The sequence below is a fragment of the Podarcis liolepis genome (assembly GCF_965112155.1).
Source record: "Podarcis liolepis genome assembly, chromosome: 13".
Classification (NCBI taxonomy): Eukaryota; Metazoa; Chordata; class Lepidosauria; order Squamata; family Lacertidae; genus Podarcis; species Podarcis liolepis.
The window spans coordinates 5025229-5041078 of record NC_139573.1 but is presented as its reverse complement, the minus strand read 5'-3'; the positions used below and the strand labels follow the sequence as shown (position 1 = coordinate 5041078).

Here is a 15850-nt window from a genome sequence, read left to right as displayed (position 1 = left end):
TCTACACCTCACACTCCAGGAAACACAGACCCAAAAAATGTTTGGAGGGTGTGTCAGATGAGTAAGAACCATCATCACTTGGCAAACAGAGTCCCAGGGCTAATTTGTCCACCCTGTTCCAAGGGTACAGGGTCAGTACAGGCTATATGTCATGCTATACCTGAAAATGCCAAATCTGGCACTTGAACAAATTAGACTGAAAACTGCTTTCCGTGCATTTGCTTATTTTGTATGAGACGTTCCAGTTGTTCATACTAGCAGGGGGAGTGCTGAAGATGAGCCTCCCTCGAGCGCTGGAGGTTTTAGCAGGCATTGCTGGTATGCAGCCAAGCTTATCTTTGTGGCCAGAATGTCTAGAAAGAGTCTGTTTTCTTTTTTTTTTTAATGAAAATAAGTTTCTTGAGATGCTGTGTGTTTGTGCTTGTACAGTAGGACTGTGACGTTTAGACAATCCTGGTTACAGCTGCTTTGCAGGAGAATCCTCAAAACTTGTTAATCAGGAGGCAGGATGAACCCTTCTTCCCCCTGGGAAGTGGAATGTCGCAGGACGCAAATCTCACACAAGACACCTACTTAAATTCTTTCTCCGTCTTGCCCCGCAAGTCCCGGACCAGCCACTGGGAGGTGAAGGCATCTTGTGGAGGCATGCCCCAGCGCATGACGGCATTCAGGAAGGCCTTTCGCTGGCGGGTGTTGAACCCGAGCACCTGAAGGAAGGTGGCACAAAAGCCAGGGTCATCCCCAAAGCGTCACTAATATGGCTATTGCTAGGGTCCCCCTAACTCTTCTAGGAAACCTAGGAAACTAGCCACTTGCCCACAGAGCGTAACTGTTGCCAAATTGCCCACCACTCAAGCTGTACCACTTTTACCAGATTTTGTAAACCACTTTGATGTTTGCTTGCTTTTTTTACAATCAAGCAGCGCATAAATTTAATGAAATAAAAAATAAATAATGCCTAAGCCAAAGCAGAGGGACGCGGGTGGCGCTGTGGGTTAAACCACAGAGCCTAGGGTTTCCCGATCAGGTTGGCGGTTCTAATCCCCGCGACGGGGTGAGCTCCCGTTGCTCGGTCCCTGCTCCTGCCAACCTAGCAGTTCGAAAGCACGTCAAAGTGCAAGTAGATAAATAGGTACCGCTCCAGCGGGAAGGTAAACTGCATTTCCGTGTGCTGTTCTGGTTCGCCAGAAGTGGCTTTGTCCATGCTGGCTACATGACCCGGAAGCTGGACGCCGGCTCCCTCGGCCAATAAAGCGAGATGAGCGCCACAACCCCAGAGTCGGCCACGACTGGACCTAATGGTCAGGGGTCCCTTTACCTTTAAGCCAAAGCACTGCTCCTTTTCCAGTACCCCTTTCCTGTCCAGTACCCCTTTCCCTCCTACTCCACAGTTCAAATGGTTGTTGGGGAAATGGACCTGTCCCATCCATGTTTCCCCTCCCACCACTCAAAAGCCATCCTGCAAGGCCGTCCTCTCACCTCAATATTCCCACCAACTCGTGCCAGAAGCGGGGGGAGAGGCTTATCCTTCTCATTCCGGAGCTGCCGTCTGGACTGTCGGCGACCTTGGCACGCAGAGCAAGAGACAGAGGCTTACAATCACATCCCTCCACCGCTCTAGTATTGCCGAGGCATGGCCAGGTGCCCAGAAAGCCTCCGCCTGGCTTGGCAGGCAGGACACGGAGCAGGTCCCACCGAAGTCCCTTGTGCTGGCCTGCCCAAGGCCACACACTCATTTGGCCCGGGAAAGCCAGGAAGAGAACGCAGCCCTCCTCCTGGCATGCCAATAGGGAGGGAGGGCTGGCTGGCTGAGATCCCAGAAAGACATGTGCAGCAGGCTGCCGTGATAGAAAGCAACCTCCCATCACACAGAGGAAGGCAGGCCACCAGGAAAGAGCAAGTCCCACGGGGTTTGTTAGGTGCAATACAAGGCAGCGTAGGTCAAGAATCAGTAACACAAAAACACGCGTGTACACACAGTTCACAGCCCTGATGGAATGCTGCACAAGAGCAAACCTCTGTTCCCAACCAGCCATATAGATTTGTTCCCTCTCTTTGCTTGGCAGGAGCTCACAAGCTGTGGATTGAGCCTGGAAAGAGGGAGGATCCCTCCCCTGGGCAGAGAGTTGGACTATTACACAATCTTCAGGCTCCTTTCAGGGCACACCACATGCAGGAGAGGAAGGAAAAACAAGCCCTCACCTTCTGGCCTTTCGTCAAAGTCTTCGTCCTCCTCTTCAGAGCCCACTGAGTACTCGGACTGATTGTCTGAAACAGCATCAGGCCAGTTTGCAAGCAGTACAAGGCTCTTGCTTTTTCAGTGCTTCTTGCCCCCTCCCATAAACCCCACATCACCAGATGACCACTTTCATGCAAAGTGCTGGAGAGGAGGTTGCTGGAACACAACCACCAACCCTTTTTTTTTTTGAAAGCTGAAGATCGCTTAAGACACCAGTGACCAAATATATGACCAGGTTGGTTTTCAGGGGGGCATGTCAGTCTAGATTTCCTTCCACTGCATGATGGGAGAAGCAGTCCTACCTCCATGTCTTGTCCAAAAAAAAAACCACAGTCCTCACGCACTTTCAGCAGATGGAATCTGGTAAAACCTTACACAACGCAAAGGAGATGCAGTTCTGGCTCTGTTTTCCCCCTAACCTCCATCAGGAATACCTCCTGAGGACTAGCCACTCTGAGCATGCATAAATGTTACGACTGTCACTCTTTCCCCCCTAAATTTGCAGGTTTCAAATTACAAGAGAATGGGGGGGGGAGGTCAGGGTCCCTAAAATCTGGGGCCATTTTGGTCGGAGATCGGTTCAGTAGCCCTGAGAGTGCCAGGTGGCCACTCTTATCCTCTCAAGGGGACCCCGAAATGCTGACCTTGGTCCTCTTGGGCCGCATCATTGTAGTTGACCTGTTTGCGCACACGCTTCCCTTTTCCTAGGTTGCGAGCCAAGTCCTCCTGCTGCTGCTCGTAATGGTGCCGCAACAGCTTCTCCCAGTAGTCAGGGTCCACATTCTCCTCTTGTTTGATGATCTCCCGCTCAATCTCCTCAATCTGAGGCAGCAAAGAGAAGGTCAGAGTCACTGGGATGCACACGCTAGCACAGAAACAGTCACCCTTTGCAAGCGACCTTGTGGAGCCGCACACTCTGCACCCATTGCTCCACGGCTTCAGGCACATGAAGACCTCTCATCTGTAAGCCCTGGAGCACAGCCTTGCTGCCTATTGAATCATCAGCCATGATCTCACAGCTGCCTTGTCCGACTGACCTTGTCCTCCTCCCGAACCACGTACTGAGCCACTTTGAAGGAGCTGAGGTACTCGTTCATGTTTTGGACGTCTGCATCATCGGTGGCATCCTGGTTACGGTCCAACAGCCGTGCAATGGCTTCGTTGTCATAGTGGATGACGCTGCTGTCCTCCTCTTTGTTCTCTCCTGTAGTGAGGTGAGGAGAAGAAAAGGGGGCAAGGGGTAGGAGACTGAGACCTGGGAGATTGCTGCCAGATTCACCACAAAGGATGCTGCGATTTATGATTGATGGATTTCACCTTCAGCCCAAACCCTGATTCTGCACAGTACACTTTACCCTGCAATGGTTGCACCAAGAGGTACCGGCATCATTCAACAAAGCAAGATGCTATGGCGCTGGTGCACCCGGCAGCCCAGGTGGCAGAAGAGGCGAAGCGCACTGCTCAGCAGCTCTGTCTGATTAAAAGAGTATAGCTTCCTTTGTTCAGCTTCCTAATGTGCAACAGTTATTCCTCTCCTAATATACATGAGGCTAGACTACTGCAATTAATTCTACTTGGGACAAGCCTTGGACATTGCAAACAACTGCCTGCCTCTTGATGCATCACCCACAGCAGCGATCCTCTCACCCTCGTTTTCATCCTTGAAGAGCTCCTCAGTGCCAAACTTGAGGATGTCATCCAGCTCCTGCTTGGACATGCTGCCCGACTTGGAGCCCAGGCCTGGGCGGACAACCAGGTGAGTCAGCATCATCTTCCGCTTGGCCACCTGCGTAATACGCTCCTCCACAGAGGCCCGTGTCACAAAGCGATAGATCATCACCTTGTTGGCCTGGCCAATGCGATGAGCTCTGCTGAAGGCCTGCAAAATTGGGGGGGGGGGGTTGAAAAACAACCCAAGAAAGTCAGGTAATGATGAAACGGCTTGGGGAGGATTATGGCCCTTAAGTCCTGGTTTGGGTTTCTCACCATAGGAACCAATAGGAACCATCGGGAGGGAGGGAAAGAACGGGACCTGCTTTGCAGCAATGGTAACATCTGAAGATATTTTAGGATAAAGCAGGCTGCTGCCCATCTGTATACTTGTCCCTAGCCATTGGCTGATCTGCAATGATGTCAGAGAGCTCTAGTGACTTTGGTTCTAGAAGCGGTCTGCAATAGCACCCAAACCATGAGAAGGCAGGGAAGGGAGGAAACGCAGAGAAAGGGGAATAGAGACAATTAACCCAAACACCCTGTACATGAAAGAGGCCTGTGGCAAAACTCATTGCTCCACATTTGCCATCAGATTTTCTTCCCTTGTCTTCACTCTGTGAGCACATAGGTCTGTAACTGTGGGCCAGCTTGGTAGAAGCCATAGCTTGGGCTCCCCAATGCACCCGGCCACAGCCCCCCTTTGCTGAGGGATTGCTCTGGGTCTGCATGAGGGAGGGGAGGGTCACCTCTGCACCTCACTCCAGGAAACACAGACCCAAAAACAAAAAAATGTTTGGAGGGTTTGTCAGATGAGTAAGAACCATCATCACTTGGCAAATACCATGCTAAGGTTTAACTATCCACTCTGTTCCAAGGGCTCAGGGTCAATTGCAATACAGGCCTCTCTCATGTTGTTATCTCAAAATGCCTAATTTGGTACCTGAATAAAGTAGATGAAAACTACTTTCCTTGCATTTGCTGATTTTGCATTATTCATTCCATTTGTCCATGCCTTGGGTGGGAGTGCTGAAATCAGCCTCACTCTAGCCTAGAAATTTTAGCAGGCTTTGCTGGTACATGGCCAAGCTTATCTTTGTGACCAGAAAATAGCTTTGACTAAAAACTATCTCTGTGTTAATGAAAAGTAAGCTTCTTGGGATGCTGAGGATTTTGCTTGCACAGTCGGATTGTGGGAATGTCTATAACCCGTTGACCGCTGGTTGGCTAATGGGTGAAAAAGGGATGATAGATAAAATCAGCCTTTGGTCTGATCCAGAAAGGTTTTTTTTATTTTATTATTTACTTCATAAAATTAATATATTGATTTTAAAAAACAACAACCACACCCTCAAAGTGGTTCTTATGTGCAACCTCCAGTGGATCTACAGAATTATTATTATTTTTATATCCCACCTTTCCCCCTCATGTTTTAGATGCTTAGAAACATCTAGAAACATAGAAAAAAGCAATTATAAAAATAAACATAATATATACACGTACACAGTTTATATATAGTCTATTAAAACATGCAGAGCATTACAATAAAAACATCACAGCACCAGCCCCCTCCTTAAAAACAGAAGTCCATAAGTAGGAGGGGGGGTGATCAGGGGAGCAGAGGGGCCTACCTGAATATCATTGTGAGGGTTCCAGTCTGAATCAAAGATGATCACCGTGTCTGCTGTGGCCAAGTTGATGCCCAAACCACCTGCCCGCGTGGAGAGCAGGAAGCAGAACTGCTGAGCTCCCGGGGCTGAAAAAGAATGAAGACCTCAGTGAGTGAATCAGGAGGCAAGACATATGAACTGGACTCAGAATTCAGAACACAAAGTTGAACTCAGAAGTCAGGCTTCGGTCTGCTTTGCCCAAGGTATTTCATGCTTGGGACCAGATTCCTAAGCATATCATGTCACTCCAAAGTAAAAATGATGGCTGCCTGCTCCAAGCTATGCAAAAACATCTCTTAACCTTCAAGTTACAAGAGATTCCAACGAAACATCAAGAATAACTTTCTGAGTGGAATGTACTCCCTCGGGAGGTTGTGGACTCTCCATCCTTGGATAGCCATCTGCCATCTGCCATGTTGGATAGCCATCTGCCATGGATGCTTTAGTTTGGATTCCTTCATTGCAGGGGGTTGGACCAGATGACCTTTGGGGGTCCCTTTCAACTCTATGATTCACCATGAATGTCCTTTCTGGTGTGGGGTAAACAAGGCATCCATTACTGAGGAGCTGGATCCTTCAGCTGCCCAGAAAAGGCAGAAAACATACAGCCAACTTTTGCAGTCTAGTCTGGATTAGCAGACTACATCCCTGTTTTGTCTCGTGACCAAGCAAGAGACAGCTGAAGAGGAGTTGCTGTTTCAGGATTTTTTGTTCCTTCTACTGGACATTCCCTATAGTATTGCTCTGGCCTGCTGGCACACCTGCAACTTCTATCCTCCCTCAACTGACAAAGGCTGAAGTTTTGGATGCCGATTCTGGCACTGACTTCTCAACCATAACAAGACCGTTGCAACTGACCCTCACGCCCAGCTTGTAGGTTCCCCATCAGCAGCTGGCTGACCACTGTGGGAGACAGGATCCTCAAATAGATATACCTTAGGTCTGATCTAGTGGGGTTCTTCTTGTGGCATGTAGATGGATCCTTACAACCCACTCTAGTCCCAATCCAGAGAGAGCTTCCACCTGAACGAGATCCTTGGCAGGCTCCTTTCTATAGACAATTGAGGTCATGGTACTGTAATGATACATAAAGGCCTTCTACCCTCACACATCAGGCTCACAACCTTCATACTTGCCGTTAAATCTATCAATTGCCTCTTGCCGCAGGGCCCCCGTAATGCCCCCGTCAATCCGTTCATACTTGTACCCTTCATAGTCAAGGAAATCCTCAAGTAGGTCCAGCATTTTTGTCATCTGGAAAAGATACCCATAAATGAGACGAGAGATCTAATACTTCTGGAAATTCTCAGTTGGGGAAACGGGGGGTGGGGGGGTGGGATGAAGAAACCACTAACACTGTGGAAAGCAAAATTGTTTGGGCTTACAAACTGCCTCCACAATAAACAAGATCCAGAAAAAAGAATAAATAATACTAAAAATTCTCCTCCATAGCCCAAGAAGCAACAGTAAACTTCTTCTTATTTCTATGCCTTTCTTTAGCCTAACAGAATTGGAATTGAGTTGTTCATTTGACTGCAATTTCCTAATGCTGTATATTACTGTACAAAGTTACTGGAGACAATTTTGAGAGAGTACTGTACAGCTAGAATATTTTAAAACCCTGCCTTAAAGAGCACTATCCTAAAAGAGATAATAGTTCATTGGAGGGGTTTCTTTTCCTTTCCAATTTCTACTGTAAAAAAAAAAAACCAAGAAGGGGAAGGGAGGAAGACCTTGGAAAAATGAGGAAAACCCATTTTTACCTCTGGGCATTCATATTCCTAAATGAGATTGATAGTGCCTTCGCATTCATCAATAGCATTCTTGTTGTACACTGCATGCCTGCACTTGAGACTAATTTGTTCTTACTGAACAGATGATGTCACAGAAAACAGCATCCCAACACCTCCATAACATTTAGGAAAAAATTATGTCATGAAATTACATTATTTGTATGCTGTACCCATAGAAGAAGAAACATACAACAAGTTGTTCACATCTTCTTCTTCTCCATCCCGTCCACCACACTGTATACAACCAGTATCCAGGTGCTGAAGGCCCCATATATCCCCCAACCACTCTCACCTGGGAGAAGATGAGCACCCGGTGGCCCTGCTCTTTTAGCTTCCGCAACATCTTCTGCAACAGCATCAGTTTCCCAGAGGCCTTGATGAGAGCACCCCCTTCATAGGCACCGCTTGGCAACTTGGGGGATTCCTGCCAAGACAAAGCATAGCCGTTGCCATTCAAGCAGGTGGTTTCATCTGGCTGGGTCTATTCTTTGCTGTCAGGGGATTAGGCAAAGGCCAGAGGCAAACTGAGGAGGTGGGCCAGTTTGCCTGCCAAAGGCAACCTATCCCTGCTCCACGACACAAGAGCTCGCTCCTTCCAGCTGGAGAGAGCTGCCCTGGCCTTGCACAGGCCCCTGCCAGCCGGCTGGGCGATGCAAGACATACCATCGCAGCAACAGGGAAGAGGTAGGGGTGGTTGCAGCATTTCTTCAGGTCCATCATTATGTTGAGCAAGGACACCTGGTTACCGCCACCACGGGAGTTCAAAGCTTCAAAGTTGCGGGTCAAGATATATTTATAGTATTTCCTGATTGGGGGGGGGGGGAGGAGAATGGGAACAGCAAGAGGAGAAAAAGAGTAGCATGAGAGAGACTCTATGACCCCTCCACGTACAGAAGTATCTGCCAGATTTTTACCAAAAAGGGAGGGAGAGAAATACAGTACATTTAACATTCAATGAGTTGTCTTTTCCCATTCGCCCTCCCAACAATCTGGAGGAAAGGAGACCAGAGTCTTGGGTTCCGGCATGCTTTGGTCTACTGCTCCCTCCCCAGGATGTAACTATTCTTGCAGAGAACCTAAATACCTTGACTCTCCTCCATCCTGACCAGACCTGCTCCCCACCCCCAAATTCTGTTTCACTGGGTCTCCCCTCCCTGATCCAAGAGCCATCACTGCCACTTGTGCCCCCACCCCACTAGAGTCCAGGTCATATATCTGCCACCACCCTGGAACGCTGCATGGAAATGACAGTCCCCCATACCGCCTCTCCTCCCCCAATCCTCCCCATACTTCTGCATGGGGCTGAGCTCCACCCGGACAATGAGCTCTGTCTTGGCCGGCATGTTCTTGAAGACGTCAGCCTTGAGGCGGCGCAACATATGGGGTCCCAGGAGGTCATGGAGTTTTTTTATTTGGTCCTCCTTGGAGATGTCAGCAAACTCCTCCAGGAAGCCTTCCAGGTTGCTGTGGGAAAGAGACAGAAGCTGTTACGTGTACACCTCTGGGGATATTTCAGGCCAACAAAATGCTGCACACAAGCAAGGGAAAGGAAGGGATTTGGGGCTGGGGGAAGTATCTGAAGGAGGATCTGTCACAAATATTCCCCCAAGCCTAGTGCTCAAATTAGGGCAGGCGAACGAAGGGTGGGCACCCTTAATGAAATGAAAGCCCCATCCTTCAACTCCCCCCAGTTCTAACCAAGTCATGCCCCCCCAGCTTCCTTAAAACAATGGCTTGCGGAGTGGAGGTTGGATCATAAAAGGTAAATTGGTTTTAAATTGCATTTTCTTTATTCACTTAAATTTTGTGACCCACCCTAAAATATTTTGTGATTGCAGGCAGTATATAGAAGCATAGAAAACACAGGGAGCTGCCATATACAGTACTGCAGTGGTAGGCAACCTAAGGCCATGGGCCACAAGCAGCCCACGAAGGTCGTTTAACTAGCCCACGAGCTGCCCCCAAACTGAGCCGCCCACTCAGCGAGTCCCCGCGTGCTGCGCTAAACTCGCTTCCGCAGTGCCGAAAATCGTGTCTGCGCAGACACAGATGCTGGCCCATGGAGGGATCTCCGCTGGAGTGAACTGGCCCAGTTGAGATAAATCTTGCCAACCCCTGCAGTACTGTCTACACTGGCTGGCAGCAGTGGGTCTCCAGGGTTTCAGACAAGGACGGCTTGCCCACATTTCCTGTGCCTAGAAAGCATGGGCCCAAGCAGTTTTCTGCTTGTCCTGTGCTTTCTAGGCATGGATCCAAGTGGTTTTGCCTTTACCTCACCACATTCCACGGAAAAACCCATTCTTTAGCACTAAATCAAGACAAACAGCAATATAAAGTGGATTTTCTAGGGAGAAATTGGCTGGGCAAACGGAATTGAGGAACCAGGGCGATTTGGCTGATGCCTTCATTATACACTTTTAGGCACCAGGTTCCTCTTCAACAAGGCCTTGGGTCGATTAACATCCTATACTCCTTTTAAATGTGTTTGTGGGAGGGGAGGGGGGTTACTGGTTGGGGTTTTCTGTTCTTGTTTTTGTCATGTATTTTGTGCTTTTACAGTATATTGCATTTTTAGCTTGTGAACCACCCTGAGATGTGCAGATGAAGGGTGGTATACAACTGCTCTCTAAGGTACAATAATAATTAGCTGGGTAATAACTTAGTTAGACTAAGTTTTATTCATTTTGGGTGGCAGGTGGAAACCTGCCAAGTGTGCTGACTAGTAGCACAGTGGTACCTCGGTTTATGAACTTAATCCATTCCGGAAGTCCATTCTTGAACTGAAACTGTTCTTAAACCAAGGCATGCTTTCCCTAATGAGGCCTCCCGCCACCGGTGCCCTTCCACCATTCGGATTCCGTTCTTAGACCGAGGTAAAGTTCGCAAACCGGGACACTACTTCTGGTTTTGCGGGGTCTGTAAACTGAATTGTTCGTAAACAGGGCTGTTCTTAAACCGAGGTGCCACTGTATTAGATTTTTTATTATTATTTAAAGTTTTAAACTGTGCACTGATTTTTAAGCTTTTAATTTTGATGCTAAGGCTCTTGTCCAGAAAAGTGACTAAACGTATTTTAAATTAAATAAATAAATAAAAGTGGATAATTTATGTGGCGTTAATGTGGTGTCAAATTTGAAGGCTGGGAAGGCAGGATCTTTAGTTGGTAGGTGGAAAGAAATAACAAATCCACAGACGTGAAGGGGAGGGAGCACTTAATGCTTTGTAGTTCCCTTTGCAAGTCTCGGGGTAAAAGACACCACCAAACCAAATAAAAATCTTTCCAGCCCTAAAGTCAATGAAAGAGGTAAGAAAGAAGCCGTCTCTTTTAGTTTCGCTAAGCCTTGGAGAGGCAAGAGCAGCTGAGGTTCCTCAGTTAACAAAGGGCAAGAATGTGAAAATGTAACCTGGCCCTCTCCACCCGCCCTGGAAAGAGCTTGAAGCCTCTACAAGTCCAGCTTCCAGTGCTGATGGGAGGAGCCCACCATCTGTTTCAGACAAACGGAAATCCCTTGTGGCCACCAGAAGTCACATTAAGTTTCATTTGGGAGTGACCAAGATGCCAGATTGCCAGCAGTGTGCATGTCTGGTCAGCAGAGGGAGCCATCCCTCCAGATATACATTTTCAGATGCTCAAATGCTCCTCTTTTATAGGTTTTCCAAACCGCTTTCTGTATAACATTCGCACTAGAGCTGTGCTGTGAGGCAGATGGCCCACCACATTTTGGGATCAGCTGTTAGGCACTAGGTCTTATAAATTCAGGAGTGGGGAGATCTGCTATTCACTTGTCCTTTCACATTCAGCCAAGTCTTTTTATGTCAACTAGCTCACGGGGCTCTCCTCATGCTTATGAAGTAGAAGAGTTTGGATTTGATATCCCGCTTTATCACTCCCCTTCAGGAGTCTCAAAGCGGCTAACATCCTCCTTTCCCTTCCTCCCCCACAACAAACACTCTGTGAGGTGAGTGAGGCTGAGAGACTTCAGAGAAGTGTGACTGGCCCAAGGTCACCCAGCAGCTGCAGGTGGAGGAGCGGGGAAGCGAACCCGGTTCCCCGGATTACAAGTCCACCTCTCTTAACCACTACACCACACTGACTGAACTTATCCCAAGGCCTTCTGTGATTAGAGTGGAAGCACTCAGCCCCTCTGTTCTACCAAGTTCCAGTTGGGTGGAAGATTAGGTAGAAACTTCACCCTATGTTCAGACTAGCTATGCACTAGATGAAAAGTTTACTGGTGGATGCAAACCTGGAAAGGAGAGGGGAAACTGTGGACAGGGACCCCAGTCTGAATGTAGATGACAAACAGGCCAGTGTATCAATGACAGATAGGAGAGGAATTAAGATTAAGCCCCTCCAGCTCTCTGATTAACGGGTCTCCACAGCAAAGGGGAAGCAAGCACAAAATTAGCCATACTTGAATCTCTCAGGAGTGAGGAAATTCAGCAGGTGGAACAGCTCCTCCAAGTTGTTTTGCAAAGGAGTCCCAGTGAGCAGCAGTTTGTGGTCGATCTTATAACCGTTTAACACCCTGAAGAACTGAAAGCAAGAGCAGTACATGCATCAGAGAAACCTTCTTCCCTCCCTCCACCTTCCTACACCCTCACCCACCACAGATGAGTCCCAAATCTTGGCATTTACCCAGGACAAGCCAGCTCAGGCGTCACCACCACACAGCTCTCCTCACCTTGGACTGGTTGTTTTTGAGTCGGTGAGCTTCATCCACAACAAGACAGGCCCACCGGATGGAAGCCAAGGCAGCCTGGTCAATGGTGACAAGCTCATAGGAGGTAAGGAGGACGTGAAATTTCACCTGAGCTTCTCTCTGAAAACAAAAAGGAGAAATACAGAAGGTGGGGAAAATATATGTATAGCCACTATCTGCTCCATGGCACCACTGAATGCGATTCTCCTTGATGGAGGAAGAGTTTGGAGCTCTTGTGCATTTGAAAGGCAAGCTGGCAAGGCAGCATTGTGGGGCTTGGAAGCGAAGGGGTTAACAAGCTGCCTTCCGCCTCAAAGTTTGGTGGGGAGCAAAATTATATTGACCACAATCAATATAAGGCCCATGGGAAGCTGCAGAGTCAGCGCTGCTGTTGCTGTAAGGTGGGGAAAACCCCCCACTGCACTTGCCTTCATTTTAAAGGCCTTCTTTCCACCCTTCATGGCGTTGTCCTCAAAAGAAAATTCATTCTCACGGATGATGGAGCGGCTGTCTTTATCCCCTGTGTAGGTCACCACATAGAAATTGGGTGCCCACATCTGAAATTCTCGTTCCCAGTTGATGATGGTGGACAGCGGAGCACTGACCAGGAAAGGCCCTTTGGTGTGGCCCTGGGGGGGTGGGGGAGAGAGAAAAGAGGAAGAGCATGAAATCACATGTGGACTAGAAGGAACTTTCCTGTCTGCAGCTCGGGAGGAGTCAAAAGAGGCCACCGGCAGCTCCCAGCCCTGACTCAGCCTGATGCAGCAATTCTCAGGCTCTTTGCTTTTGGCTCCCAGGGGCTCAGCTAGGCAAAGAGAAATCCATTCATAAAACGCTGGCTGCCAGAATGAGCAAGGTTCTCCTGTGGCTCTGCTGGGATCACTGACACGCAGCCAGTCACAGCAGCTGTTCATACAGAAGTAACAGCTGTTCACAGAAGGACCCTTTGCCTGGGGCTGATGCACTCCTCCTAACAGACGTTCATTCAGCACCAACCCTGTGCTAGGCGGTATACAGAACACGGAGACCTCATATGGTCAGTGCCCAAAAGACATATAATCTACATCACACAAGGCAAGGCTGGCAATGGCTCCACACGTTATGAATGCGGTAGGAAGCACCAGCACAACACGGATGCTTCCCACATGGAACAGGTAATCAGCAGATGTCGCACGCAAATTTGCATGTATCTGGGAAATCTGGCCCCATCAGGTTTCCCAGATGCATTCACGCTCGTGTTCAGAGAAGCATATGCACATTGTGTGCTTCCCACGTCATCACCAACAAGGAAGCTGCCCTACAACAGAGATTAAATGTGCACCTTTTCTTTTGTGGAGGAGGGCTGCCTGCTGCCAGATATTTCTGTTATGGGGAAAAGAATCTGGGGCAATGTGGCAGGATCTGCCCCACTCAAGGTGCGGGATCAGCAGCTGGAGCAGACAGCAACTCAGCTGCTCGCTTAAGCAAAGGGCTTTCCCTTGCCTCACCACCTTTCAGAAAAGCCTGCGGCTCTAGTACTTCAGCAAGATGTCTTGGCAAAGCAGGCACTCAGTGGAAGGCTGCCATGAGGAGGTCAAGACAGGAGGTGGTTGGGGCAGAGGAGGACAGCAGGGAGGGAGCACTTGAGGTCTAGCTCATGCTGATGGGTAGGATCCTGCAGAAATAGTTCAGCTCCAGAACACTCACCCATGAGGAAACCCCAAAGGGGAGAAGCTTGGGAGAGCAGGGAGGCCAAACTCCAAACAACAAACGAGGCCCATCTCCCTTCAGAAACCCTGAAGGGAAACCCCAAATAAAATGAGAGCTAAGGCGGAGGTTTTGAGGAAAGTAACAAGTGGCAGGAAACTTGCTTTATGACATCCAAAGCAGATTGGAGGAGAATAGTCGGTGGCTTCAATCTGGTTGGAGAACAGTGGAAGTGAATGGATGGGCCTGAGGTAGGAAGCAAAGAGAATCTCTTCCATTCCGTCTCAGAGGGGGAGAGGGGCTAGGCAAACAGGGAATGGGGGCTCAAGAGGAGTACGGGGGCACTTTTAGTTGCTTTGAAAGGTGGAACTGTGTAAACAAAGACAACGTTGGCAAAAGCAACTTTATTGGCTTTCTTTCTTGGAAAGACACAAGGGGTCTGGAGTAGGTGGGAGAGTTTCACTGGAAGGTTTACAGTCATACCTCGGGTTACAGACGCTTCGGGTTGTGTGATTTTGGGTTGCGCACCTCGCCGAACCCGGAAGTACTGGAACGGTTACTTCCGGGTTTCAGCACTTGCGCATGTGCAGAAGCACCAAATCGCAACCCGTGCATGCGCAGACGCATGGGTCGCGAACATGCCTCCCACGTGGATCACATTCGCATCCCGAGTGTCCACTGTATAACCCATTTCCCCCCTCTGCCCCATGTATACCCTTGTTCTCCTTCCTCTACTTTTAGGACTGTGAGCTTTTAGGACAGGAAGCCAGCACTTTCTTTGTAACACTTGGGAAGGCGCATGATCAGAAAAGGAAGAGAACTAGTTCAGAAGTCCTGGGTCATAGCATAAGGAAAGGGCCATGCAATGACATGTAAATGTTAGGTTTCCACAGGAGGCAGGGGCAGTAGCGGGGGGAAGGAGAGAGAGACTCACATACTTTGGACAATGGAAAAGAGAGCGAACATGCCCAGGCCACCACTCCTGGCTTACCTCCCTGTACAGCGAGTACAAGAAGACAATGGTCTGGATCGTCTTGCCTAGGCCCATCTCATCTGCCAGAATGGTGTCTGTGCTCTGGGCCCAGGAGAACCGCAGCCAGTTCAGGCCTTCCAGCTGATACATGTGCAGCGTGCCCCCTGTGGACGTGATGAAGCGTGGCTGGCTGTCATACTTCACCGTGGGCTGCAAGGATGTCCGAAGAGAGAGAAGCAGAGAGGTGAGAGCCATGCACGCACGCGGACAGAGGCTCACTCCCTTCTGGACACCACCCCTGAAATGATCCCCATTTAAAACGTCTTGGGCCCATCAGCTGCACAGAGCTTTCCTCTTTGTCAGGCTGCACTCCCTTGCCAGCCTAGTGCTGCAGCCACCACCCCAGAGCTTACATCGTTGGTGGGGGAGTTGGGTGGGTCCTCCGATGTCAGCTCCTTCTTCTTCTTCTTGTACTTCCTGGGCTGGGCAGGGTCTTCACCCATTATCAGCTCTCTAGAGAGTGGGGGGGGGGGAGAGAGAGGAAGGCCCCATTGTGTCTCACTCAGGAATCTCAGGCATGGCCAGGCAGCTCAATCCTGCCCTGCTCAGTGCCTCCCTACCCACCGCCACCCTCATGGTTTCCTCACCTGTGAAACCAATAGGCCTGCTTCTGGTACTCATAGTCGGGAATCGACATCTCATCCTCCTCCCACGTGGACTGGTCGTAGGAAAGGTCACGCCATTTCACCAGGTAGTGGTAGTTGCCCTTTTTGTCAATGCTGCACAAAGTAAATTCACGGCGCAAAGAGAAAAGAGAGAAAGAAGCAGAAAGAAAAGCAAACACACAAACTGGGTTTGCTTACTCTCTTTCACCGAAAGGCATCTGATGGGATTAAGTCAACAAAGGCCACCATGGCTAAGCCGGTGAATATCATGAAGATATGGAAATCTTTTAGAAGGATTCTCTTGGAGAAACGCACAAAGGTCACGTTCAAATCCACTTTATTCTTCAGAACCTTGAGGATTAAATGTTCTTTAAAGAAAGGTGGGGTTCCCAGGAGTGGCCAGGCTGCCAA

At 49.0% G+C, this 15850-nt stretch overlaps 1 protein-coding gene across 12 annotated transcripts in view; it reads right to left on the bottom strand.

Annotated features, from left to right (window-relative positions):
- The window catches only part of CHD3 (chromodomain helicase DNA binding protein 3), a 63693-nt gene that overhangs the window by 12211 nt on the left and 35632 nt on the right, over positions 1-15850 (bottom strand). For 8 of the 12 annotated variants that reach the window (XR_014518652.1, XM_083472435.1, XM_083472441.1 and 5 more), the window contains exons 12-28: positions 15422-15553; positions 15188-15287; positions 14793-14984; positions 12540-12744; positions 12098-12231; positions 11828-11949; positions 8703-8876; positions 8076-8217; positions 7705-7836; positions 6756-6873; positions 5581-5705; positions 3887-4118; positions 3277-3443; positions 2884-3061; positions 2203-2268; positions 1480-1565; positions 574-707 (exon numbers count right to left, since the gene is read on the bottom strand). Coding sequence is in view for 11 of the 12 variants with exons in the window: in XM_083472435.1 (XP_083328561.1) it covers positions 574-707; positions 1480-1565; positions 2203-2268; positions 2884-3061; positions 3277-3443; positions 3887-4118; positions 5581-5705; positions 6756-6873; positions 7705-7836; positions 8076-8217; positions 8703-8876; positions 11828-11949; positions 12098-12231; positions 12540-12744; positions 14793-14984; positions 15188-15287; positions 15422-15553 (2439 nt within the window). In the remaining variant the exon portion in view is untranslated. Of the gene's footprint in view, positions 1-573; positions 708-1479; positions 1566-2202; positions 2269-2883; positions 3062-3276; positions 3444-3886; positions 4119-5580; positions 5706-6755; positions 6874-7704; positions 7837-8075; positions 8218-8702; positions 8877-11827; positions 11950-12097; positions 12236-12539; positions 12745-14792; positions 14985-15187; positions 15288-15421; positions 15554-15850 lie in introns of all 12 variants that reach the window. The other 4 variants (XM_083472438.1, XM_083472442.1, XM_083472440.1 and 1 more) reach the window with 1 other exon arrangement.